We start from the raw sequence: 27,296 nt of genomic DNA on the forward strand, positions 1-27,296 counted from the left end.
GTCTTATCCCGCTGGAGAAGGCCAGGCCGTCGACGCGTCGCGGAGCATCCGCTGGTGGATTTCCTGTTACCCAAAGACCACAGAGACATCGACGACTCGATGCCCTTGCTGGGCCACAGTTCTTCAAACTCTTTGTGGTCCAGACTATCGACAACGAGGTGCCCCGCACGCCTCTTCCTGGCAGGACGTTTACACTTCCGCTAGGAATGAAGCAGCCACTTCACCGCCGTAGTTCATCCTGTTCTCCATCAGACGTTCGACGACCCGTGACTCCTGCCTTAAAGGTAGGGCACTCAAGAAAGGCTGTTGATTCCCCGACAAGTACCGCTACAACGCCAGGCACTTTGGGATTGCAGAACTATTGGAAAGTCTCGTGTGAACAATATATGGACTGGGCTGGTGATATATCTTTATTCTACAGGTTGCCCAGGTTGGGGGATCTCCACACAGAACTGTGTCTCGGTAGCAGGGCCAGTATTCTGCCAATTGTTCTAACCCCCTATTTTCCTCTTATATCTATTGTTGGTTTCCCTTAGGAACTGATTTGTGTGACATTTAACCATACAGTTGATGCACTTTAAAGAGATCGAATAGTAATTCTGGTACCACGTAGAACTGTATATTTGCCATTATAGATAACTGAGTACAAAGTGAGTTATCGTGATATTGTACATAACATTGAAAATTAATTATATAAAGACTGTGTTTTAACTAATACAGTTTGCGGACATTCCTTTGTGGGTGCTTGGGAACTACACTGAACCAGCCTGCATCACCTCTTGAGAAGCTATGCCTTGATTGCTCGACCACGTACCAATAATAGAGAATCTTGGCTGGGGTCCTCTGAGCCTCTCCTCTACGATATAGAGAGGGGAAGTACAGACCCCCCCCCTCCGGTCTTTACACTGGTGGCTACGGGGGGATGCTTATGGTTTTAAGAATCAGTGTATAACCGTTCTACTTACAAGGATAGGATATCTGCACTTTGTTAAATTGAAGTTTAGTTGAGTACAAGATAACTGCATAACAAGCAATGGAATCTATTGTGAATGGTAAATTGACTTGGATGAGCTTAGAGGCTCTCCAGAGTGCTTGTGAGGCGAGAACCCTGACAACTCACCGGTTCCAGAGGAGGAGGCACAGGGGGAAGGAGGTGCGTAAAGCCCTAGAGGAAGCTTCCTTCCTCACTCGTGAAAAGCCCCTGGACATCCAGGAACCAGAACCAAATTCTCCTGCCCCCGAAACCTGCCAACCAAGGAACAGAGGGAGGGGCGGGGGGGGTAGGAGAAATAAAGAACTCAAAAAGACCCCGTTTGTGGAGGAGGTTAGTGTCCTACAATTTGAAGGGGAAGAACCCTTAGAGGATCCTGAGAAAAAGATCTTCTCCTTCAGGGAAGCAGGTACTCCTCCCAAAGAAAAATGGGTCCCAAGGGATTTAAATGAAGACTGGCTGGGTGTGGGCACTGACTCTGAATCGCACATCCTAGAACCCCAGAATGAGCATCAGGAACAAATAATTTTGAAAGAGGATTCCCAAACTCTCCAAAGCAATTCTGGTGACTGTCTCTAAAAAGGGGGGGCAGCCCAGAATCAGAAAAGGAGGTCCACAAAACTCCTCGAATCTCAGAGTGCAAAGATTTTCTTTCAGATTCCTAAACTCCAACACAGACTTATGCCCAAACTACCCCTGTGTCAGAGTCCAAAATAAGGAAATTTGCCACCCAACTTGCCCAAAATGCACATTATCTTTGCCCCCTGGAGGAGAAGGAGGGTAGATTTTACACCCCGGTCCAGGTGCAAGGGAAATGTACATTTTTGACACTGGTGGATACTGGATCCCAAGCCACTCTTCTGTCAAAAAGGGCCTTTGATCAGATAAATTCAGGAAGGGGGGGGGGGTGGAGAGATACCAGATCCCTCTTCCTGAACAACTCCAGAACTTCGATGGGAATGTAATTCCTGCTGAGGGGACTGTGGATTTGGAAATAAAAATTGGGCGACATAAGGTGAAACACCCCGTCATCGTCGTGACTCCAGAGGGCACACCCTTTCTACTAGGGAATGACATCTTGCAAAGGTTGTCCCACTTAATAGACTGTGAGAATAAGGTACTCTGGACCCAGACTCACAGGCCAATAAAATTAAACAGAGTGTCACCCATGTTAGTCTAAACAGCACATGCCACATGGTTGAACAAAAACCAGATCAAATTACGTTTCATCTTCAAAATAATGAAATACCCGATGTTACAATAATTGCTGTGGGACAACAAACTGGTGATGGGAACTCCTCTCCATTCCTGAAAATCAACCTTCCTTCCAGTCTCAAGTGGCATTCCACACTGGAAGGAAATACTTGGACATTTTACACCAATTCGCAATCTGAAAATCCCAATTCCATAGCAGAAAGTGATGAGAAACCAGCTCAGAGTTTAGCTGACATTCAGAAAATTAGTGAACAGTTATTCATCCCTATTCTGTTAAATAAGGGGAAGGAATCTGTTCTCGCCCGAGTGTGCGTGAACAACGGTAAGAGGTTCATCAGCGAAGCCATGTTCCGTCAGCTCCCAAAAGATCCAGCCATTCCCACATTTAAATTGATAAATAAGTGGGAAATGGGCCTGGAAACTCCCAATACCAAACATCTCCTGCCTAGCAGGTGTATGCTCAAAATCTCTCTCAGAAACAAAAGCATAGTACATAATTGTTGGGTCGTGCGAGATGTCCCTGCTGCATTCTATTTAGGCAGTGACATTCTCAATCGTTTTGCCATTAATATGGACCTGATGAACTTTAAAGCCTGGTCCTGACTAGGGGGTAATCCCATGGACTTTGATGATTCAGAAAAAGCATTTCGGTCAGCCCAATTGCTGCCGTATGCAGTTGAAGTTCAAATTGGAGAGGAGGTCACCATCCCAGGATAGACACTTGAATAAAAAATTTAAAAGAGAACAGAAACTGCAAAAGAATCCTGATGCATATGTACACCTCAATGCCCATCTCCAACAGCAGGGGTTGGGGTTAAACCCAACACTATTAGTCAACATAGAACACAACACCATTCCAATATTGATGGATAACAGCGGCCTTAGGAGTATCACTCTGGGCGCAGGCATCATTATTGGAATGGCGGTTGATGACCGACATCTTTCCATGAATCTAGGTAATGAACTGACCAATCCCCAATGACTGTTTTGACCGTGATAGTGACAATGACTTACCACCAGACAGGATCTTCACCCGACAAGGGGGGAATTTCCTGGTGTACTCTTGCTGCCTTTACGGGGAGGAAGAGGTGACTTTTGACATCAGGCAGGATGAGGTGATCTTCCAGGTACCCTTCCAGGTACCCAATGACAGCCTCGCCTGCTTGAAACCCTCTGTCCAGGTCAATACTCTCACCAGGGACCTCTCCACCCATCTGGAGGAGGCCACTGAGATATCCAAACCGGAAGTCTTTCCAGGCTTCAGGCAAATGGTTAAAGAGCAAGTCAGACTAGCTGATGCCTGTGAGACGCCGGAGCAAAAGCAAAAGTTGAAACAAGTTTTCTTAGATTTTCAAGATCTCTTTGCGGTGGACTCGTATGACTGTGGTCGCCCCGAAATCCATACAAACAACAATTGCCACGGGCTCTGGAATGACTCCAGTGTGTGTGAAGCAATACCGCTTGCCTCTCGAATCCATGGAGTCCTTGACAGAAATAATCAAAAACCTTGAGTCCCGTGGGATAATTCGTCCAGTCCACAGCACCTTTAACAATCCGGTGCTGGAGATCTTAAAACCTAACGGCCAGTGGAGACTCTGTGCCGACCTTAGGGAGCTGAATAAACGAGTCCCTACGTCCCGATGGCGTCTCCCCTACATTGACCAGGGGCTGGCCCAGATCCAGGAGTCAAAGGTATACACTGCCATTGACCTGATCAATGGGTACTGGACCGTGCCTGTCGGTAGGGAGGACCAATACAAGCTGGCCTTTACCTTCGGGGGGGTAGCAATACACATGGACCCGGACTCCGTTCGGATACATCAACTCTGGCAACAAATTCAACATCTTCCTTCATAAGACCATGCCCGATTTGGGTGAAAGGGGTAACCTGGCCTATGTGGATGATGTCTTGATAAAAAGCTCAACTGTGGAGGAACACATAGCGGAAATCCGTTATGTTCTGACACAGTTGAGGGTTGCTGGAGCAAAACTCTCCTTTCAAAAGGCACAGTGGTGCAGGACCCGTGTCAACTTCTTGGGGCATGAGATAACTCCTGAGGGTCTATGTCCTCAGGAGAAGAAAACTGAGAGACCCCACAACTCTGCGTGAGCTAAGAAGCCTCCTTGGACTGACTAACTAAAGTAGGAAGTTCATTGAGGATTACGCAGAGATCACAAGACCCCTGATCCATCTGTTGAAGGGGGGTCAAGTGGGAGTGGGGTCCAGAGCAAGCCGAGGAAGTAAAGCAATTCAGAAGAAGCCTCTCACAAGCGCCTTGTCTAGCTTACCCTGTCAAAAACAAGGAGTTCTTCTTGGAGACAGGGTTCTCGAATACATGCTTGACAGCAGTATTATATCAAAAGCATGACTAGGTCAATAAAGTAATCTCCTATGCAAGGAAGACTTTATCCTCTGTGGAGGAAAAATTCAACGATTGTGAGAAGGCACTCCTGGAAACGGCGTGGGCATTGAAAAATTACCGCCCGTTCATCCAGGGGGAACACATCATAGTGGAGACTCCCCACCAGCCTTTGCAATATCTCGAAAGTGACAGAATTCTGGCCGGCAATGTGAGTAATTCCAGAATTACTTCCTGGATTCTGTCAATGCAAGGCTTTCCTGTGGAGGTCAGATATGGCCAAAACAAGAAGAGGGCCCTCGCGCAAGGTCTGGCTGACTTGCATGATTGTGTCAGAGAAAACTGTCTCGAGGACGAAAGTCTTAAAATCCAGGACAACATGGAGGCGTACCTGAATTCCCTGCACAAAGTCTATGAAGAAGACAAGTGCGAGGGAATGCCCACAGTTTATGTGGGCGGGTGCTCCTACCATGTTGACAACAACGGGGGAAAAGGAACTAGTGGGCGGCGTTGGGAATGCGTGCGTGAATGATGCCCCGGAACCCTCTGCTGGGTAAAAAAAAAAGAAAAAAAAAAAATCGGTCCCCGTAGTAGTCAGGTGGCAGAATTGATGCATCCTCAATGCCATCCAACACCAACTCCATGAACTGGTCATAATCACTGATTCAGATTATGTCCGGAACAGGTTTGTGGCGCATCTGGTTAATTGGAAAACCAGAGGCATGCTATGTGCGAATAATAAACCGCTTAAACATGGCAAACACATCCAAAATATTGATGATCTGGTCACCTCTAGTGGGATGACCATCTATTGGAAGAAGATCAAGGGTCATTCCAGAATAGAGGGGCTAGACAAAACTGGAAACGACATAGGTGATCAGCTGGCCAAAACCAGAGCCATCCAGGGGGTGCTCCTTGCGATCGAGTCCCTGTTGGGGGAAATCCAGGTCACTGCTATCACTAGGTCCCAGACAAATGCTCACAATGAACCCTCAACTGCCCAATGGAGTAAGGAGACCCCAGATGCGGATTTAATCACGGCACAAGAAAGGGGATTGTGAAGTTGTATCAACACATTGAGGACCCTGAGAACTTTTCCAAGACGGATACCGATTACATTGGAAAGAGGACCTCGGGGTGTTGATCAAATGTCCAAAAATGTTCAGAATCCAAGACAGTTGTTGGTAAGGAGATCCATATCTGGCTGTGACCAGTTGGTGGTCCCTACATCATTCCGAAGCCTGATGCTAAGTCACGCCCATGATGCAGCCACAGCCGGTCATCGGGGGTTCCACACTTTATAATCTTGCGAGAGGTTGCATACTGGCCACACATGGGGCAGGACCTTGATCAATACTTGAAGGAGTGTCTTGTGTGTGCACAATTTCAGCCAACTTCACTCACACACCGAGCTCCCCTCCAGAACTAACCGTAACATGCTTGTTTACCAAATGGGTGGAATGTCTCCCGGCCCCAAATTGTAAGGCAGAAACAGCAGCTGCTCTGATGATCAATCATATCTTCTCGCGTTTTGGCCTACCCCAAAGGATTGAGTCAGACCGAGGTAGTCACTTCACCAGCGAACTGATGACAAAGATGTGGGAGATAGTTATGGTAAAAAGGAAACTTCACATTGCATACCGGCGGCCCTCTAGTGGTGGAGTTGAGAGGTACAATAAAACCATTGTGAGCATTTTAAAAAATGTGGCAGACTCTGGGCCAAGTTGGGACATCCGATTACCGCTTGTCCTGATGGCCATCAGTTCTACACCTTCTTCTGCAACTAAGATGTCTCCATTTGAGCTGATGACTGGACGAAGGATGGTGCTACCTCAGCATCTTGTAACGCTCACCTGATTCCCGTAGAGGCGCCGGTCTTGACTGGGCGTATACCGTATCTTCAAAGGTGATGTGTGACACACGGCTGGCTCTTTGGGCTGGACCTCTGTGCACTGTATGTCTGACTCGAAGGGTAAGATGTCTGCAGATAGAAAATATGGGATTAAGGAACTGGGTTATTGAATGTCTCTCTCTTCTTCCCTTTCTCTTCTCCTGTAGAACCCCAAAGGTTAACGCTCTCACCTTAGGTAAGTGAACGCTGTGCTCTCCATCTGCTTCGGGGCAGGGTGCTGTAACCAGTTTCTTCACTGAGCAGGCCTCTTGACCTCAGAGGACTGCTGTCCGTCGTTTACTGCACGAACGGTAAGTTTCGAGTAATTCTAATGTCTTTAAAGTCTTTAGTAATGATGTCTCTTGTTTTGCAGGGTTCCGGCGATGGCGGATGACGGGCTGAAGTGAGTTGAAGATGGAGCCCGTGTGATGAATAGAAGCGCCTGGAATCACGTAAGTAAGCGCTTGTTGCCTGCTTCACGATGCGCTCTAACTGTCTTTTTATTTTGCAGGTACAAGTTCGGAGCGGCTGCAGGGTGCCGGAATACCCACTTGGTTAGATGTGGAAAGGAGTAATGGCACGTGAGTATTAAAGTTCCCCAATGTCTTTAAACGCTCCTTGTTTTGTCTTTCAGATGCGGGATGCAGCGCGAGGCGTTGGTGACAGCCGATGGACCAGGTAAGTGAAGAGCTGTCACTAAAGACCGTAATGCTAACCTGTTCTTTCTTGTCTTTATAGGTGTTGCTGAAGACTGGATTCAGGATGGTAAGCCTTTTTCCTTAGGCCCAGGATCAGATGCAGAAGACACGATGAGCGTTCTGCTGCAGAGGATGCAGAATAACGCAAAGCAAGATTCATCCATCGGGTGTGGTTTAAATAGCCTCCTGTAGTGCTTAGGTGTCTCCTTCCACAGCCACGCCTAGGTAAGAAAAGAGTTCCTGCTTTCCAGAAGAGTTCCAGTGTTCTGAATCTAGGGAGTGGCTCCTGCCCCACCCAACAGGAAAAGTAGTTCCAAACAGAAGAGGATCAGAGGCTCAACTGGCAGGCAAGTAAGCAGCATGGTCTGCTGCAGGTAAGTCCACCCAAGCATTATGAGCCCGGCGCTTCCAGCGCTGGGACTGGGCATATTTATGAGCCTGGTGCCACTGGCGCCAGGACTGGGTCCAAAAGGTCCCAATTGGGACTGGTTGGCACTCGGAACCTGGGTTATGGATCTGCTTCCAAGGGAGTTGGGAAAATCCTGACCTTTTGGAAGCAGAGATCATGACACATCTGCTCTATAGAACACAGGAGCAGACACTGATTAACGCCTCCATAACTCATGAGTATATTGAGAACCTAAAAAAATACCTTCAACATGGTTTTGCGTATGCTCAGCAGAATCTAGAAAGATTGGCAGAGAGAATGAAAACTCAGTATGATCTAAAAACAACCAAAAAAGGAATACCAAGTAGGAGACAGGGTCTACTTGTACAATTTCCAAACGAACCAGACCAAAGAGCGCATATTTTTGCCTAGCTGGCGAAGACCTTTTGAAATTGTAGAAAAAATCTCACTTGTCGCCTACAGAATCCACATCCCCAAAGGCGAATTGACAGAAGAGAAATGGGTCCATATTAACCAGCTAAAGAGTTGTCACGCTAGGCACACTTTGCAACAAATTGAGGAACCCAGAGAGAAACAAACAGAGGAGACATCGGAAATATGAGTATAAGGAAAAGAAAAACCAGAAGGGAGCCGATAGGATTTATAAATATGATCATGTAACAGGGAGTATTTTCTTCATTATCATTTGTTATTATTAAATGCTTTCGTATACCACTGCTGCCAACCCAAATTGGTGGGCAGTTAGTGGGAAATTGTCGTAACCGGTTTATGTTCTCTTTCATAGATTCGTACTGGGTGCGCCTGTCTAAAGACCAAGGAGGACCTCCCCGGCAACCTTGAAGGGAGGAACCAAAGGAGATCTGGAAGTGTCTCTCCACACCATGAGAGGAAGATCCAAGAGGAAGCTGGGGTGTCGTGCCACGTTCCGACCAGAGACAACAAGAGGAGCAGGACGCACCGTTCTCTGAAGAAAGAAGGACTCATACGTGCCTGATACTGCCTTGTCCAAGGAAGAAATCCCACTTGCCCGACTCTCCCTCGACTTGAAAGCCCAGGAGAAGTCGGGGGGGGAATGAGTGGGATATATTGAACCACTCAACGGCATTGCCCCACATCACTAAGCTGCATTTGGGCAGAAACAACCACAATCTGGCTGCGCTGGCTCCTGTGCGCACCAGGACCTCAAAACTGCATTTTGGCAGCAACAAATAGATGGCTGCACCATCCTACCAGCACACTTCAGGCAACATGGAACAAGGGGACACACTGAAAAAGTATGCCTGTGTGTTCTGAAACATAGAAATGGAATCAAGTGAAAAAGGCAGCACTGCTTTGCGGCAAAAGCCAAACTATCCATTGAGAAGAAACACTTTTTCACCTTTAAAAATGCTGCTCTGACAATATTTCCATCTGTTCTTCCTCCAACCACTGTGATTAATAAGGCCCTGCCATGCCCATGCATATCCCCACTGTCACTCAGCAAAACCAAGCCTTATTCCAGAATGACAGGCTGTGCCAGCCAAAACCTGAAAACCAACAAAAGCTGTAATGCATCAAACATGGAAAAGTGCTTAACTTTGGCTAAAAAGCGTCAAATCACAGTTTGAAAAGGAATCAGAGCTGTATGTACACATGTCAATATTATGGAGACCTTTGCCTTGTCCAGACTGCGTGTAAACCATATTGGAAAGACAGATGCCAAACCGAATTTAAGAAGAAAAGTGGCCTATTTAAAAATTAAAGTGTTGAAGAAAAGCCTGCCATTACCTACCAATGTGAAGGGGTGTGTGGCTGGTGATAATAGACACATAGGCTATTTTTATTCCACAGGTTTGTTTTAATCCAAGACTCAAAATAAGAAAAGAAAGATTAAAATACATGGGCTGAGTTTGCAAGCTCCAAAAAAAATAACAGTTATTCAAGTGCCAGCCCTGAAACTTCCCCCTAGCGAGGGAGGCACACCATAAACTTCCAGGACATGTAAGTGAGAAATGCCAGCTTGAAAAACCTTGAATGGGCCAGGACAAAGAAAGTTCACACGCTTGTCAGACATTTGTCTGTGTTCCATGCTGGGACAATGGAAGTCCTGGGACACTAACCAATGAAGTGTGAAGGGGCAATAAAAACTTCAATTAAGCTGAGAAACCCCCTCAATGCTGAAGGAAGTGACAGTTGGCAGCAGTTGAAGTTAAAGAAAACAAATGGACACAGGAACAAAAACTGCCATTAGCTTCTAAAGACTATTTTATAAATAAACTTTAAAGACATTTTATCTCTGCAGCAAGCATTAGTCAAATGTAAAAAGTTTGCATTTTCAAATTAAATGTGATGGGCTTTCTTGTAAGACTTGGTAGAACTCATTGCCGCATGGGGAACAGAAGTTACAAAATATGACAGATTACAGGGAAAGCATCCATGTTGCAAATGTACCTTTTTATACTTACATACCTTATGATCAACCCCACATATGTATAAAGTTATGGAATTTTAGGCTGAACTTTTCACGCTTAAAATGATCAAAAAGTAGTAACCGTCCAAATTAATGTCTCACAGATTGCAGGATTGGACGGCTGTCCTTTACATAACATATGTGACCTGATTATGCAATTTATTAAGGTGTCACCATTGTACAAAAGTGTAAATACTGATATGACAGTTTTTGGCAAAAAGGTCTGTGGGAAGTCTTTTTCTATCATAAAATACAACCTCATAAACCGGGTACAACCCAGGGGAGGCAACCAACATTGATTGTCCAATACAGTTGTTTAAGGGCACGCTTAGCTAAACCCGCCCAGCAATATAGTCAATGGTGTCACTTTGTTCTATATAAAGGGTCCCTGACAGGACTCCAGACACACACTCTTCTTGATTTCCTGCGCTGCGTTCCTGTACCCGTCATCTTCCAGATCCAGACTCCAACTACAAGGCAAAAACATTGCCGATCCTGCTCCAGGGTCCACTGCAAAACCAAGGCATTGCTGGTCCCATTCACAGTAAGGCCTCAAATCTGAAAATGACTAAAATTCCCAAATAAACCAAGGGAAAAGCTGTGGTGTTTTTGGGGAAGCATCCTGATCCCACTCAATGCATGCTGCTGCCACACACTGCTTGCTGCAATCCTGCCATCCAGCAAACCTGTGCCATCCGGTGACCAGAAATATTTATTTTAATTTATTTTAATTTGATTTAATTGACTTTTCAATTTTTACAAAATGTACCAAATTTGTTGTTAGTCCTCCTTTCGTTTTTCCTGCTTCTTAACAAAACAGAACAAGAACTTCCACTTTGAAATTAGGTGATTTCAAGTTTGCGTGTGACTTACGTGTTTGTCAATTCACCTTCAATTTGATTGCACTTTCGTTCCAAATTCCTGTTCCCATTTACCACCAAGGTCCATCACAATTGTCTCGATCAAGATGGGCAGTGGATAAACACCTTCAACTCTTCTAGGTCTGCCCTTCCGGGGACAGTCGCCACCACCCACCTGACTTTCTCCCCGCTCATTAGCCTGGCCCACCATTCATCTTGATCAAAACAACGTAAGTCTTGGAATAAGGGGCTCAGGTGTGCTGTACTTGCCTGGTACATGCCTAAGCATTCAGAAGAAGATGTTTGATGCTCTCCACCACTTCCGTGTTACAAAATCTGCAGTGGTTTACGCTTGATTGGCTTCTGGCTGACAGAATTTCATTAGTCAATAACAGATTCATCCGGATCCTCAAGAAACTCTGCCGGATTGAACGATTGGGAGAAATTGCCAGGTAAGTCCTTACTTCATTGAGATTGATCAGAATGTGTGGTAAGAATGATGCCAGTTTCCGTTTTACTGTTTCCTCCAAGATTGTAATCCAATCTGCCTGAAGCAGACGCCTGCAAACCTTGGTGGGGTTGCTTATCAGCTCTTCCTCTGAGCTGCCTATATCCCTCAGAAGAGCACAGTTGGTTTCTCCCCAGATTGATAGTATTTTGCATGTTCCTTTTGTTAGTTCGTTACGTATCTCCTTCAGGATCTTCAGTGGATTGGGTAGAAGTAATTTTCTGTAGAGCAGCAACTTATTTATGGCTACTGTAGATTTTAACGACGTAAGGCTCAATTCCTTACGAATCGCTGCCACGGGGGTTGAGTTTGGAAGATGCGAAACATGGTGCCAAAAGAGCCCTTCCAGTTTGGGCCAAAGGTCGTCCGGTAGCGATGGCATGGCTTCCACCCCGTAGGTCAGGCTAGGAACCACCTTTGCCTTATAGAATTTAATGGTAGGGATCAATGTGAAGCAACCGTATTTCTTATTGATAGTTATTGCTTGAGGTATAAGGGCTTTTGTCTTCCCGTAAAGGTGCTCCTGCATGGGGGTTTCCTTTCCATTGTTACTAATTATTACTCCCAGGTACCGAAAGTGGTCCACCTTTTCCAACAGGTCCCCATCGAGCCAGATCTTCATTTTTTCCTTTGTTCTAATTTTTTTATCAACGGACATCATTTTTGTTTTGTCCTTGTTAAGTTCTAAGTTGTTATGATTCAGATATTTTTGCCGATTTGTCAACTGTCGCTGTAGGCCGATCATGGTCATATCCATCAGAATGATATAATCTGCATATATGGTTCTCAAGATTTTGTCATCACCCAAGAGGGGAGGAAACATTCTGACTTCGCTTTCGTGATCTTTATAATCGCTGGTGTAAGAGTTATATAGTGCTGGGGCCAAAGGGCACCCCTGCTTCACGCCTCTTTTTGTCCTTATTTCAGTTGATAAGAGACCTACATTGTTCAACCTCACTTGGATAGATGTATCTGTGTACAAGGCTTGAATTCGTTCCAAGATAGTTTCTGGACAGTTGTTTGCCTTCAATTTACCCCATAACGCTTCCCTGCTGACCTGGTCAAACGCCTGGACCAGGTCAACAAATGCCAAGAAAATTGGTGGTTTATTTTCCTTGCATCTCGTCTTGAGGATATACATTGGAAGGATGTTTGCCGAGGTCCCCAGTCCTTTTACAAAACCCACTTGCATTGGGTCTGCCGTGTTACTTTCTTGAACCCACTCTTGAAACTTGTCCAAAGCCAATGATCCAAACATTTTGCCTATAGTGTTGAGAAAAGCAATTGGCCTGTAGTGCCTGGGGTTGTCTCTAGCACCTTTCTTAAAAATCGGGACAATATGAGCTTTTTTCCAAGAGGAAGGGATTTGTCTTGCCCTCTTGCAATTATCAAAAACCCTACTTATAAACTCAGCCCACGCCTCTGGGTTTTGTTTTTGGTCCAGGTTGGAGATCCCATCAGGGCCCCATGCTCTTGAATTATTTAACTTTTTTATATTGTCCACGATGGTTTCCGGGTCGTCTTATAGGTCCCAGTGGACCCGCAAGGGTACCGACGCTGGTGTGGAACTAGGTTTGTTTGGTGGCTTTCTGTATAGAATGGCAAAATGATCAGTCCACTTTGTTTCCTCCACGTTATTCTGGAGTTGATTTATTGAGGTGGTCATTGGGTTCTTAATCAGTGACCAAAAGGCTGAAGATGACTTGCCACTCAATGTTCTACGCATTAATTCTGAGTCATGTTAGTATAAACTTGCACAATGTTGTCTCAGCCATGCTTTGTACCTTTTGACCTCCTCCAAAGCTTCTGCATATCATTCTACTGTCTTATACTTGGAGGCCAGTCTTTTTGCTTTCCTTACCAGCCTGCGTTGCTCCACTAACTGTTGAATTTGTGGAGGTGAGATTGAGCTTTTGGTTTCCCTGAGTTTGTGGCTTTCTTATAAACCTGTAACAGTGGTTGATAGTCGACTGGGGACTTAATTATCAAAGTTATCCCGTGCATCTTCTATTAGCGTTGCCATACTCTCTTTAAAGGATTTGGTGGTTATTGCAATAGGATTCCAATACGGGTTTACGGGTTCAGGAGAATAAGTTCAATTTTGGCCGGCCCCTCAGTGGTCCGCGGTTGCTGTCACTCTAAGATGGTTGCTAACGTAAATTCCGTGGCTTGAAGACAGGTCTTAACTGAGAGGCCGCATCCTCTGTGTACTGCGGTGAGAAGTCTGTAATAAGGAGGCATACACTGCAGGTGAGTGAAGATCCTTTATTGGTAACCAGCCTGAGCCAGCAGTACTCAACTTACACAGCACCTCTTCACTACAGCTTCTAACGACTCTTCATGGAATTTCCCCTCTGAACAGAAGTAAACATGACATCAGAGAAAGAGTGGAATTCTACAAAGTAGAATTCCACTCAAGAGCAAAAGACACTTTACAACACTTCTCCCCCCTTTACCCACAACTGACGGCAAAACAACTACACACACACAGCTAATCACGCTACCGCAACACACACAACAGCCAACACACACATTCAACACAACACATAATGAGAGCCAGAATGCAGCTAGAGGAGGGAAAGAAAGATGAGGACCAGAACAAGGACCTTAATGTAGCTCAAAGGAGGGAAAACCTATGAACTAGAAAAGTGCTAACGAACTTTGGCACCCAAAACATAATCATTGTACTTAGAAGGAACCTTCCTCACCCTGACAGGATGAGAATGACCCTGGGCAGAGACAGACGGCCCAGTAAGGGAGGATGCCTCCTCATCACGTTGACACACCGGAACAAGAGCATTCTCACAATTGTGGGAAGGGGCCAGCATAGGAGGCACCTTATCAGCAGCCTCCCCATATGTAGAAGGGCATGGCAAGGGACACTCAACCATCGCCCCAGCATCGCCTGCAGCGCAATCAGGCTCCCCCCACGCACCACCAGCAGAATCGATTTTGAACATGTACACCACAACCACACGCCTGAGACTCCATCTGGAGCCATCTTCAAGCTTGACGTAACCACGACCACACTTGACAACTAAATGTGGTTTCATATACTTGCTAAGTCGCTTCGCTGCAAACCTGGATTCTTAATCTGGCCCCAATCACCCACCTTGCCCGGCAAGGGCTTCCTGCGGGCCAGTTGTTCCTGCAGAAACCGCTGCTGCCTGCACCGTATTCGATCTAAGACTCCTTGCATATCCACTTGTGATTGAACCCCACCACCCAGGGCAGGAACTCTCAATTTGGAGCCAGGTTTCCTCCCTCGGATCAACTCGAAGGGTAAGGACCAGTGTAAACGGAAGGAGTAAGCCTGTATGCTTTCAGTGACTCTGATACCACTCTCCCCCAGGGAAGACCATTGGCAAGGGCCAACTGAACTGCACCCTTGACCAAACGATTAATGCGTTCTACCAGACCATTAGCCCGTGGGTTATACAATGCAACCCTATGATGACGTATACCAAGATCATGCAAAAACCTTTGCATGTACTCCGACACAAACTGGGCGCCATTATCAGTCACCAGCCCCGCAGGCACGCCTTCCCTGTCGAACACCGCAGAGAGGAACTCCACCACTTTCTGGGCAGTAACAGTAGCCAAAGCTGTGGCTTCAACCCATCGGGACGTGTAATCCACCAAGACCACAATAAATCTTAGACCCCCCACCCAATGAATCTATGGGGCCCATTATGTCAAGCGCCACCTTGGATCATACTTCACGGGGCACTGCCACAGGATAAATGGGTTGGGGAGTTTGAACTTTGCTCTTGTCGCTAATGGAGCAGGCCGCACAATCCTTCACTACATCCTCCACATCAGCGTCCATTCGGGGCCACCAATATTCTTCTCTGAGCCTCCTCTTGGTCATGGACCTTCCTACTTACTCTCGTCGCCAGTGTAATAAGGAGGCATACAATGCAGGTGAGTGAAGATCTTTTATTGGTAACCAGCCTGAGCCAGCAGTACTCAGCCTACACAGCACCTCTTCACTATAGCTTCTAACGACTCTTCGTGGAATCTCCCCTCTGAACAGAAGTAAACATGACATCACAGAAAGAGTGGAATTCTACGAGGTAGAATTCCACTCAAGAGCAAAAGACACTTTACAACAAAGTCCCGATCGGGGACGCCCCTTTAGTCCTTTTTTTGCGCAGGAGATAGAGATATCATATCCCTCGAGAGTTAGTTGTGCACAAAGCCAGGTCTCCTGGAAACAAAAAAGGTCAAAGCTTCCCAGATTGACACCGTTATTGGAAGTTAGGTGGCTAAAACCTCTTGTGTTCCAAGTGCCTAGATTGAGTGTTGTATCTGGTGGTTTTTGGAGCTGGGTCGAGAGAAAACCAATCCTGGCTGCCTTTTCCTTCCTCTCTGGTGGCTAACATCTTAGATTTCTATTTTCCTTAGTTGCTTTCCATGACCAATTTGTCGGTGATGAACGGCGCGAGTCCCCCAGATTGAGGGGGATATTCTCCTGATTTGTTTAGCGGGTTCTGTTCTCATTCTCCGATTGGTGTCATTGCCACTTTCCCTGTGGGTAGTTTTGCTCTTTTCATTTGTCCCTTTGGATTGCTTGGGACGCTTTGTAATCCGCTCCGGTGATTGTCCATGCCCTTCTGTGGCGTTACAATCATTTGCGGGCTTCTTAGCAGTTGGTATTCTACCTTCAGTGAATGGTAGCTTCGCTGGGGGTTCTTGAGTGACAGTCTCTGCTTTTGTGTGGTCAATTTTTCTCTTTAATGGCTGATCAGCTGGCAATTCAGAGTCCGAGTCTTCTACTGAGTAAGTACTCATGTTCATAAGATCAATTGATAGAAACTCGTAGTCAGCTTCCGATGCCGTATCTTTGTTCACTCCGTCGCTCTCTTGGTTTGTGTCCTGATACTTTGCACCTTGAGACTCTAAGGTTGTCTTTTTTTTGTGCAGTTCCAGTTTTTTTAGATGATTATTCAACAATGCTTTTGAAGTTTCTACTTGGCTTTTTAGACTAAATATGTTTGTTGATCCCGAGGCGGACGATTCAATTGTCAGTGCTTTTTGGGAAAAAATCCCAAATGACACTCACAGTGTTTCTTTCCGAGTGTCTTGCAATGTGCTTGTAACTTTACTCTTAATCGAGTTTTTGTGGCCGATTCCTTTCGGTCTTGAATCACTGCTTACATTTTGGGTCGCTAAACTCAATGCAAGCTGGTGGCCTGAGTCGCCAGAGTCAACGTTAGTGGAGACTTCCATACTTCTGGAGGGGTTGACAGACTCTTGGCCCCCGTCTCCTTTCTTGTTTTTGAGGACTCCGTTGAGACCGGAGTGGAGTCCATGTGTGTTTTTCCAGGATCTGCGTTGAACAGGCCCGAACTTGTAGATTGAAAGGGCCCGCCTGTGAATTGCTCGGTTCTCTCGAAGTCTCCGTAGGCAGGAGTCGATGTTGTGGATTTGGGGGTTATAGGGCAGGTTAGCTTTTTTCTCTTAAATTTGCTGATATGTACCCTTCCAAAAAGGCTAATTTTGTGCTCAGAATAGCTAGCAACGTAGTATAGTCCTTCTGTGTCTCGTTCAATGCCTCATACAATTTGCAAAAGGGATTTAAGGCAATGGTGATTGTTGATATGATTGACATCCGGTCTATTTTCTTTACCGGAGACTCTCTAGCTGGTGTGCGAGGAATTTCGCTCAAGCGCCTATGTTTGCGTCCTGGATCACAGTAAGCTGGTTGATCGCAGATTCTGTCACAGTGTCTCTGCTCATTTATGGATCGACACATAGGCTCAGACTCTAAGGTTGTTATGCTACGATTTATGGCCCACTTGCGTACGTGATCCTCTAGGCGGAGGTTTGTGGGGATCACATGATTGGTATCTTCTGGTGACTGCTGGATTAGATCCTTGTTAAGGACCCCAATCTCGGCTCCCAAATCTGTCTGGCTTCCCCTGTTGTCTCCTGTACTAATTGGAATGAGCGCCGTTTGTAGGGCCTTACTTTTGTGTGTCCCTCCACAAGAAAGTCCTTTCCCTTCCAGGTGCAGATCTTGCGGAATTATGTTAGTTTGAGGAGCCGACGCAGAAGTTGAGGCTTTAGGAGTGATGTGCCATCTTAGTTGATTTGAGGCTAGAGGTGGTTTATGCCCCTGATTTGGTGGATTCGATAGGTCAAGTTCCGTCTGTCGGTGGTCCTGCTTGTCGGGGGTACTGGGCCCTAGTGTTCAAATTCTCGATTTGTTGGGCCCTCTGCCACTTCTACAATTTCAGCGTCAGAGAGTTCCATTTGTTTTTCGGAGTATGAGTCAAATTTCCTTTTAAAGAAAGCTTCAAACTCCTTTGTTCGCAGCTGTTGTTTCACGATGTTGGTTGTTGTTGCGATTTGTGAATCTGCCTACAGTCCCACGTCTCGTCGTCTTATTACTCTGTTGCTTTTTTGTAGGGATGTTGCCTTTTACTGCGCTTCCCTTCATGTCTTGTGGCTTAGGCTGGACCTGTGGCTCCGTGTGGGGTTTTTCGCTTCCGGCGTCTTCAACGAGATTAGAAACGCCACCTTCACTTGTCGGTGTAGGTGATCATTTATTTTCCTGCAATGGGCTCTCCATGTCAAAGCATCTGGAGTGGCTTGTGTTTTGGTCCAGTGGGTCTCCAGCAACCTCCTCACTCTGATCATCCGGGAGGATGTCCAGATTTGTCGGTTCGGGCAAAGCCGGTGCCAGCTCATCATTATGCTTTTTGTTGGCCTGCAGTACCAGTGACAGGGAGCAGAAGGGAAGGCCTATTAAATCTTCCAGTGCAGGAGAGTCCTGAGCAGCATGAACTTCAATTTGCAGGGGGTGGACTTTGAACTGTACTACCCTTTGCTTCTGATCTACATGCCCCATCTCCCCACACCCTTGTCTTTTTTGCCAGGAGTTGCTGGGATGTATGAGTTTTCCTCGTTGGGTCTTGTTTGGCTAAGACAGGCGTCCTGGCCCTCTTGGAGGGATGTAACATCCAGGTCGATGGGACATGCTTTTGGCCGTGATAGGGGGTTCATTAGCCCATTGGCTGCTGTAATCGTTAACTGAGACGGCATACTGTCTCTGTACATGGGGCACTCGATAGCGTGAACCGTCCGATTAACCAGCTGTAACGCTTTCTCCTCCGTGGTTACTGCAGAGTTTGCCATTGGTGGCTTATAAGGGGTGAGTGGAGAGACCACGAGGGCCCCCGTAGGGACCGCTAAGGAGGTCATTATATTGGCAGGTTCCTCCAGGTCAAACAGGCAAGGATTGTGTAACCTTTGGGTCTCTAAGTCATGTGCTTTAGTTCTTATAAATGCAATGCCACTCGTGGATTTCCTTCCGATAGTTGGAATTTTTTGAAGTTGTGTTGCAGTCGGGTCAGATCGCCCTGGACGTTGTAACGCAGGGAATAGGAGGGTACGCTTACCTGGTTCTAGCGAATCACAGTCAGAGGCTGAAGCAGGCCTCTTCAACGTCAGGTCTTTCACCCTTGGCCTGTTACTCCGGAGCAGACGCCCTTCCTCCTCCATACTCGTGCAAATTGCCACAGGGTTCAGCCGGTGGACCGGCCCGTTTCTCGTCCTCGATTGTAGTACAGGCTACCATTCCCCATCCACCCAAACAGCCAAACAGTACCATCAGCCTTTATCGCACCAGGGCTTCTCGCTGCAAGGGCTGTGGGCTGCTCCTTAAGAAGTAGCATGCTGCAGACGTGCTCAAACAGCTGATCAGGCAGCTGATCCAGGGAGGTTTCTTAGGTCTTTAGAAGAGCTGCGCACTACAGCCATGGCCGCCGTGGAAAATGTGAAATAAGTTCCGATTTAAGTTGGAAAGATATCAGCAAGTCCTTCCTTCCTAACAGCCAAACAGCACCATCAGCCCTTATTGCACCAGGGCTTCTCCAGAACTATCCTTTGGTATCCAGTCCCTGCCCAGCTGATCCTGTCCCACTGATTTTGTCCGGCTGTCCTTTGTTGGACCAGATCTGTGTGGTGACCAGAACGCTGACTGTCCAAAATCCTAACCTAAAGTGAACTGTGAGAATCAATAGAAATCCGTAGAAATCCATATTACATCTAAACCCATAGCCTATCTTGTCTTTGTTCTCATACCATCCATAAGCTATCCTATCCTGACCGCAATATCTTGTTAAAATTGTCAGCATTCTTGTAACCCTGCCATTGATTTCTATGGCTAGTGCTAGCGCCATCTCTTTGGTAATTTTGTCTTGTGAAATCCTAAACTATTAATCCTATTTCGAGTGATCGGACTGGTACCGCCAGGGCGGGCGCTGGGGAACTGGGGTTGAAATCCCAATCAACCCCGGAGCTTACTGTGTCCTTCTTTGGTATCCTAGCCTGCATTCTCTAATGTACAGTAAAACTGTTCTTGTCAAAACGGATTTCCTTTCCTATTTCACTGCTCCATTTTCCTCAAAACGCACCTTTCTAGATCTTGCATAACTCACTTCCATATTGTACCTATGATCTGTAGCTACACCCCAACACAAACATGATCTACACTATTTCCCCTGTTTTCCAAAGAAACCGTTTTAGTAAATTTACACGGGAAAATTGGCAAAGTTTTCAACGTGTCATTTTGATTGTCAACTGTTTTAAATCTTCCACTCACTTTTCGAACTATATGCTCTTGCTAAATCCATTGCTTGTGATTTTTAGTACCTTTACATTGTTGCTTTAGTGAAGAATTGTATTTGTTTCAAAAATTTTTGCACACATTCATCATATTATTCATCCATATCCGAGTGTCATTTGCCAGGGGTTGAAATCCGTTTTTCTCTCGTTTGGGCAGGGAAGGTCGGATTTCAATTCTATTTCTTGTTTGTCATTGCTGATTACCTTCTGATTCTGTTTATCCATTCAGAATTGATTATTTGTGGATTGAGGAAACATTGCAGGGGGAAATTCTAACTCATGAGCTATCTTACCTAAAATCAAAAAGTGTTCCTATTCCCTGGTTTTGTAGATGTGTTAATAGAAGGTTAAACTAAATGCATTGCTTACATTTCTATGGTCATTATCACCCAATTGCTGATTGCTGCCCCATATTAAAAAGTGTATGATTTCTTTTAATTTTAAATAAATATTGTATTTTACCAACCAGCCTGGTTCATGGTCCATTGTGACCGGGGGCATTTGAAAAGGGAGTGTGATATGAGTGGTGTACCATCTCAATATTGAATCTAATATAAAACATAAGCATTTCAATCGTGCCCTGCATAATAGGCCGAGACTAAAGGTGCGCTTCTGCTGATTGAAATCCTTAACAATATAGAGTTGGTGCAGTGCAGGAACCCTGCGGGACTCCACATTTTATGGTAGTGGGAGTTGCACAGGCCGTTTCAGAGAAGACCCTCATAAGTCTCCCATTTAGAAAAGACGAGATCCAGGCTGTGGCTTCAGGGGAGAAATGAGCTCCATTTTTGAGTTGTTTACAAAGGATGTCATGGTCAACGAGATCAAATGCGGCTCATAGATCTAGAAGAAGGAGAAGTGCTGGCAAGTAGGGCAGATTCTGTCCCATTGCCTAGTCGGAAGCCAGATTGCCTCTTGCCCAGGATATTGTTGTCTTCCAGAAACTGCTATATTTGGATGTAGGCCATTGTATCCAGTATTTTAAGCAGAAATGGGACGGTGGTTATAGGTCTATAGTTGCTTGCTATCTCAGGGTCTAGTGAAGGTTTTCTTTAGAAGGGGGCGGACCCATGCCTCTTTTAGGCATGAAGGGACTTAGCTTTGAATGAGGCATTAATGAAGGTTTTAATGAAGGGGGCTACTTCGTCTACACATTCTTTGACCAGCTTTTCAGGGCAGGCATCGCCTTTGTAATTGGGTGGTATGATTTTACGTAAGGTGTCCAGTACTTCGGCCTCAGTTACTTCCCTAAACGAGAAGACTGTCATTTCTCCTGCTGTCGGAGGTGCCTTAACGTTGTATTTGGAGTGGTCCTTGTGATGTTCATTGATCTTTGTAAGAGTTCAATTTTGCTAAACAGTGCTGTTTGCACACTGGCGCACCAGGCTTCGTCTTTAATTATATTGTGTTTTAGTGACTGGCATACACAATTCTTTGAAGAGGGCAAAGAGTTCTATGGATTCAGAGGTAGTGTTAGTAATCCTGTTATTGAAGGAGGAGGCTTTTGCTAGGTTTATAGCTTTCTTGTATTGAGTAGCTAGTGTTCTGCAGGCGGTCAGCGTGGAGCCCTGTGGGGATCCTTGCCATTTGCTCAGGGCTTTACGCTTGAGAGCACGTAGTTCTTTCAGTTCGTTTGACAACCAGTAGTTAGAAAGGTTCATTTGTTTAGCTTTTTTTTGTTCTCTAGCGGTGCAATGGCGTCAATGGATGTTTTGAGCGTGGTATTGTAAATTTCAGCCAGCACGGAAGGGTCTGGTGAGAGGGTGCTTGAGCGCTGGCGTATCTAGGTAGGGAAGGATCATTTCTTTGGTAAGGTTCCGTGCACTTCTAGCTAGAGCAGGTTGGATAGGTATGGATGTGTTGGGGCTAGTTGGGATGAAGAAGTGGATCAGTGTTGGAGTGGATATCCACGTGACAGTTATGGTCCACTACCCAGTCTAGGGAGCGCCCTTTGCAGTGGGTGGAGTTGAAGATTTTTTGGTGGAAGCCAAGTTCCTTTAGCTAGGTGCTTTGAGGGGTTTTCTTTGTGGTCATTAAAACCTAGATTAAAGTCCCCTGAGCGAAGTGACTTTGTGGTGGTTTTCAGATTTTCACCCAGGAGGTGGATTAGGTTATCTTGGAAGTCAGCTATCGGGCCTTGCAGACGATAGGCTATGTGCATAGGATCTGCATGATTTTACCGAACCCACGGTTCGACTCCCAAAAATTTGAATTTTTTTATATATATATATATATATATATATATACAGAAAATTAGGGGTCGGACTTTTGGGCGTCGAACTTTTGGTATTCGGTCCTTTTGTACAATACCATGTGCATAGTAATGATGGTGTTGGGGGATATAGCAATCTTGACTGAAAGAGAGTCGATATTCTCTCCAAGAAGTGAGGAGGTTTGTCTTATTGATAGGGACTCCTTAGCTACGAGGGCTACCCCACCACATTTAGCACTTGGTCTATCTTGTTGGAAAATGGTATATCCTAGTGGTAGCGCTAGAGCGAGGGATGGTCCCGAGGCTTCGTGGAGCCATGTTTCTGTAATGGCTATGGCATCTAGGTCAAGTTTGGTGATGAGAACATGTATTTCCGTGGCATGTGCTGGAAGGGATCTAGCATTAAACAGTGCACATTGCATGGGAGTGGGTGCCAGATTGACCTTATTACTTCCTTTGTCTGACTGGGTTGTAGTAGTCGTTTTTGTTACATAATGATCTTCTTAAACTGCTTCTGTCCTATCGCCATGAATTGAGTTTAAGATTTATTTTCAGGCCATTTTTATGCGCATATCCACACACGGCCTTAGCACTATTACAAATTCCACTACAGATGTTATCCATTATCTATAGAGATCAAGCTGCAAGCTTTTTCTCTGGTTATTACAGCATCGTCACCAGAAGTCAGGCGTCTTAGTGTCAGGGCAGTGGTTGTGTTCACCTAGATATTTTGTGTCGCTAACGCCCATTATAGGGCACTCGGTCAAGACATGTTTTTGAGACTCCATCTTAAGTAAACTAATAACACTGACGGACTTCCAGTATGGGATAGTATTCCAAGGACTGCAGAAGAAATAAACTGTTAAAATAAGGAGTACAAATGTTTTTAATCTTATAGTAAAGGTGCAACTATCCAGCACCAATGGGAACCCAATAATCAAATGTCGGTTAAGAGAGCAGGAAAAGAAAACGAAACATTTCAAAGGTAACAAAGTTTCCTGGCCCATTGCTCAGTTTATCATCAACCTGTCATGCATGCCCTCAGTTATCTGGCTTCAAGATATTGTTATCCTGCATTTCCTTAACTACAGTGGTACCATTACTGGTAAGGGGAGATGCTGGACAATAGAGCATTCCAACAAATAATTGCTGTATATCAAAGTTTCTACTGAATTTCGCTTATGTTTTCAGAAGTACGTAAGGGTTCAACTGTAGGACTTTTAAGTGAGTTTATAATTAGGAATTACGTTTTGGATGCAGGTTTAATCACATATGAGAAGTATGTCCATTTAGCATGCAGACACAACCGTCCCAATTTACTAATTCCTTGACTGTCTAGGTTTAAAAGCAGACATGAACCCTGGAGAGGAAGGCTGTAATGTATGTTGCAATATATCTGCTTCTGTCTCAGGCCTGGATGCTACTGGCATACTTAGAGCTTGACCCCACAATTATGGATTTCACTCCTCAGAAATGACACCAACTGCACTCAAGCTCCCAAATCACCTTCAAGGCACAGAACGCCAAAAAAGCCACTGCAGCCTAGTACCAGCTCATTCGTCTGTAAAAAGATCAAGCCCTTCATTCCAGCCTCAGACTTCCGATCCGTCATAGGGGTCCTGGGCGTCTCCAACCCAATCAGCACCTGGGCCTTCCAGTATTTACCTTGATACAGCGGAGAATCATCCAGCATTCAGCAGCGCCTCTCAACAAACGGGCAAAGAAATCCACAACATTGCACCTATCTTCCAGGAGCTGCATCTGTTATCCCTCCAAATCACCTTAAGGAAAGCCTGAATCACATACAAGCCCATAATAACCAAGGCACAATCCTATGTGGCCGAACAAATTCTTAATCTCACAAGGTCCACACAAAACAAGACTTTGTGGCAAAGCCCGACAGGAAAACAAAACATGCAAGGAGAAAGCTCTGGAAAACATACCAATGTACATCAGGGCACTATGCATTAAATACTTGTTTGAGAGTGATAAAAACTTTTACCCCCACCTATGCTGTGCTCCCACTCGGCTAGGTTTGCTAGGTTTGCATATGTGTAAAACAAACTTTATGTGAATCTCTTAAAAGAATACACCCCCCCCCCAACCTGTGAAAGATCATTTGTAAACTCCAATGGAACATTTCCCACTTGTAAACAAAGTTGAATCTCCAGCTATGCGTAGATTATTTATCATTAGTACCCGGCACACGCGGCGCAAAGGGAATACTGTGTGGTGATTGGCTCATTTGCGAGGCATACCACATGGTATTCCCAGTTACGCCGTGCGTGCCGGCTACTCTATTCCCCGCCGGGGACCCGGGTAAGTTTTTTTTTTTTTATTCCCTTCCCTCCCACCGCCCCCCCCCCAACTTACCTTCTTGTTCCTGCGTCCCCAACGGGGAACGAGGGAAGCCTCCAGCCATGTGGAGACTCGGAACGGGGCCATCCCCGCTCTGCGCCTCCACACGGCTGTGGGCTTCCCTCGTCCTCCGACGGGGACACAGGTACTTTTTTTTTTCCTTCTCACGCCCTCCCAACCCCACTTACCTTTTTTTTTAATCCTTTTTCGGGAGCGGACGCACTGGGAACACTTGTTCAGGTAATGCCCGGGACTTCGTTAAGGCCCTCGCTACGCTCGATCCTATAACTACGGCCCCAGGCATTACCTGGGGCGGTATTGGCCCGCTGCCTCGGGTCTTATTGCCACAATAGCAGGTCCTAGTATGTAGATTTGGACATGTATCAAGTCATCTCTTCCAAATCCACACTTCAAGGAGAAACTTACTCCATAAACATGTACTATAAAAAGCAGGTTTTTTGCAGTAACATTTTATAATAACAATTTCTGGCTCCCGGTGATCCTTTTTGAGCTGCATTTATCTAGCTCCACTGCCACCACATTGGTGACCTCCCCTGACGTCAATGACTAGGGTAGGCTTTGACTCTAACTCTCCTCTGATATTCCTCTTCAACCGTCTACAGTCAGGCCCCCTCACAAAAAAAGAGGGTTTCGCCCCATTTTTTTCATGCAGTAAAACACAATCATAAAAAAAGAAAAATGTGTCCAGAGACTTGATGAATATTTGCACCAAAAGATGCAAAACATTTTAGATCAGTGAAGTAATCAGAGTCATTAGATTATTTTAGACTAAATATGTAAAACGCTTTTACCTTCGACATCTTCCTCTACCTGCTGTGCGCGTCGCTGCGCCATCACTCTGTTCAGGTTTCTCCGCCGCCTGGGCATCCCTTCGCCCCGTTCCTCAAGTTGGGGTCGAGGCCTTGCCACAGCTGGTGCCACATTTTGCTGATGTTCTTGAATATCTAGAATATACAGAAAAGGGTGACTGTTAAACATTTAGTTGAGTATTATAACAGTACCAAACTAGGCAGATAATGCCCAGGAAATTGTAAAAATTGTGCATCTTCTCCACCATTGTAGGTAAATGGAGGTGCCAAGAGCAGATGCTAATGTTGTTTGTAGCAGCTGGAGCCATCCAATCACTTTCTAAAGATATTTGGCTAATAGTCAGCCATTGCCCTCCCAATAGGGATTTGGTCAGGCCACATTTCTTCTCCACTCCCTTAACTGAACATTAACACTCTACTGACTAACTTTCAGGTTTATAAAAACATATGACAAAAACAGGACACGCAATAAAATGGTTCTATCGAAAATAATAGAACACATATAATCTATACTAATCTATCTTTATCTCACGCTCAAGACATAAATTAGTTTTCACAAATTGATTAGCAGAGTTTGCTAATTACATTTTTCTTGATTAGCAAACAAACCCATTTGATTAGTAATGTTGTACTAATGTTTTTAATGCCACCAGAAGATACTTGTACCCAAGATATAAAATGAGCAACAATACAGCAGTTTTGTATACCGCTGAAGTGAGACATTTTCTTTCTGCAAAATCGTGCATGTCACCACAAAGCCACTTTAGTTTGGCACACTGCTGCCACCCAGAGGCCAGCCATGCACAGTGAAACCTGTATTTGACATTTACTGCAAACAAAGTGAGATTTAAATAAATGTTTCCACATACCCTACAAATGGTACTGACCCTTCTTAAAATCTACTCGACTATGCGAGTGGGTGAAAATACTTTGCGAGCCCTATATGCGTGTCTGTAAAAAGGTTAGCTGCATGAACGGACACAAAAAAATAGGTATGATAAAAAAAGGCTCTTACAGTTTGGCCAGCTCTCTCTACTGCAGGTGCAAATATAGGATGCATTCATAATCACAGAGCAAAGTGAGCTCTGGAGGCCAACTACAATGTACAGTTTTGCAGTGGGTCTCTAGTTGTACAGACTGGATGAAACTATTGATCGCTACTTTAAGTAAATATCAAGTTAGCTTTGTGTATTCATTATGTAAAAAACTAAGCAGTGTGGATGGCATAGCAGGCAGAGAACTGGGCACACTAGGCAGAATATTGTAGTTTGCAGCAATCTCACTTTCAGGGTAGCGGGTATAAACCAACATGGTAAGATAGAATGTCAAGTAGTATGGGATCAGCTCATGGGTTGAGCACCAGTTGCAAGATGTATGTAACCAGCAGGCCACAGGACTAGGTTTACCATCAAAGCATTTGGTTGCATGGTCATGTACATTTTCAAAGGGGTCCACTCGTCAATATGATGCATCTTCCCCAACAAAATGAAATCTAGTTGACAGAGATGAGGATACATTTCACTGTCAAGCATGGAGACAATGCAGTGTTTTACAGTAGCAATAATGTAACTATGCACTATGTAACCCATTACATTTTTAGAAAAGAAATTGAAAGCTTTAAAAAAAAATAACATACTGGTCTTTGGCAGGAAACAGTTAGCTTAATAACAGTGTTATCTCAATTATTTCTGGTTAGCAATTATTTGAATCATAAAAAATGTAATGTGCGTATCACTCCCACGCAGGGGATAATTACTGTTGCACCATCTCCATTAGCCCCTTTGAACCTGCAGTGAACAGAGAAAAGAGGGCAGAGAGAGAGAGGAATGCAGGTGAGATGTGCTTTCATTGAACAGGGTAACTTAAATAGCTATCTTTGCT

General features: G+C 45.2%; 1 protein-coding gene across 1 annotated transcript in view; it reads right to left on the reverse strand.

Annotated features, from left to right (window-relative positions):
• Positions 1-27,296, reverse strand: part of DDRGK1 (DDRGK domain containing 1) — a 180,770-nt gene that overhangs the window by 115,525 nt on the left and 37,949 nt on the right. The window contains exon 2 of the mRNA XM_069632243.1: positions 25,398-25,550. Within this exon, the coding sequence (XP_069488344.1) occupies positions 25,398-25,550 (153 nt within the window). The remainder of the gene's footprint in view (positions 1-25,397; positions 25,551-27,296) is intronic.

The sequence above is a fragment of the Ambystoma mexicanum genome, chromosome 6q, assembly GCF_040938575.1.
Source record: "Ambystoma mexicanum isolate Mex_15411 chromosome 6q, UKY_AmexF1_1, whole genome shotgun sequence".
NCBI classification, from domain to species: domain Eukaryota; kingdom Metazoa; phylum Chordata; class Amphibia; order Caudata; family Ambystomatidae; genus Ambystoma; species Ambystoma mexicanum.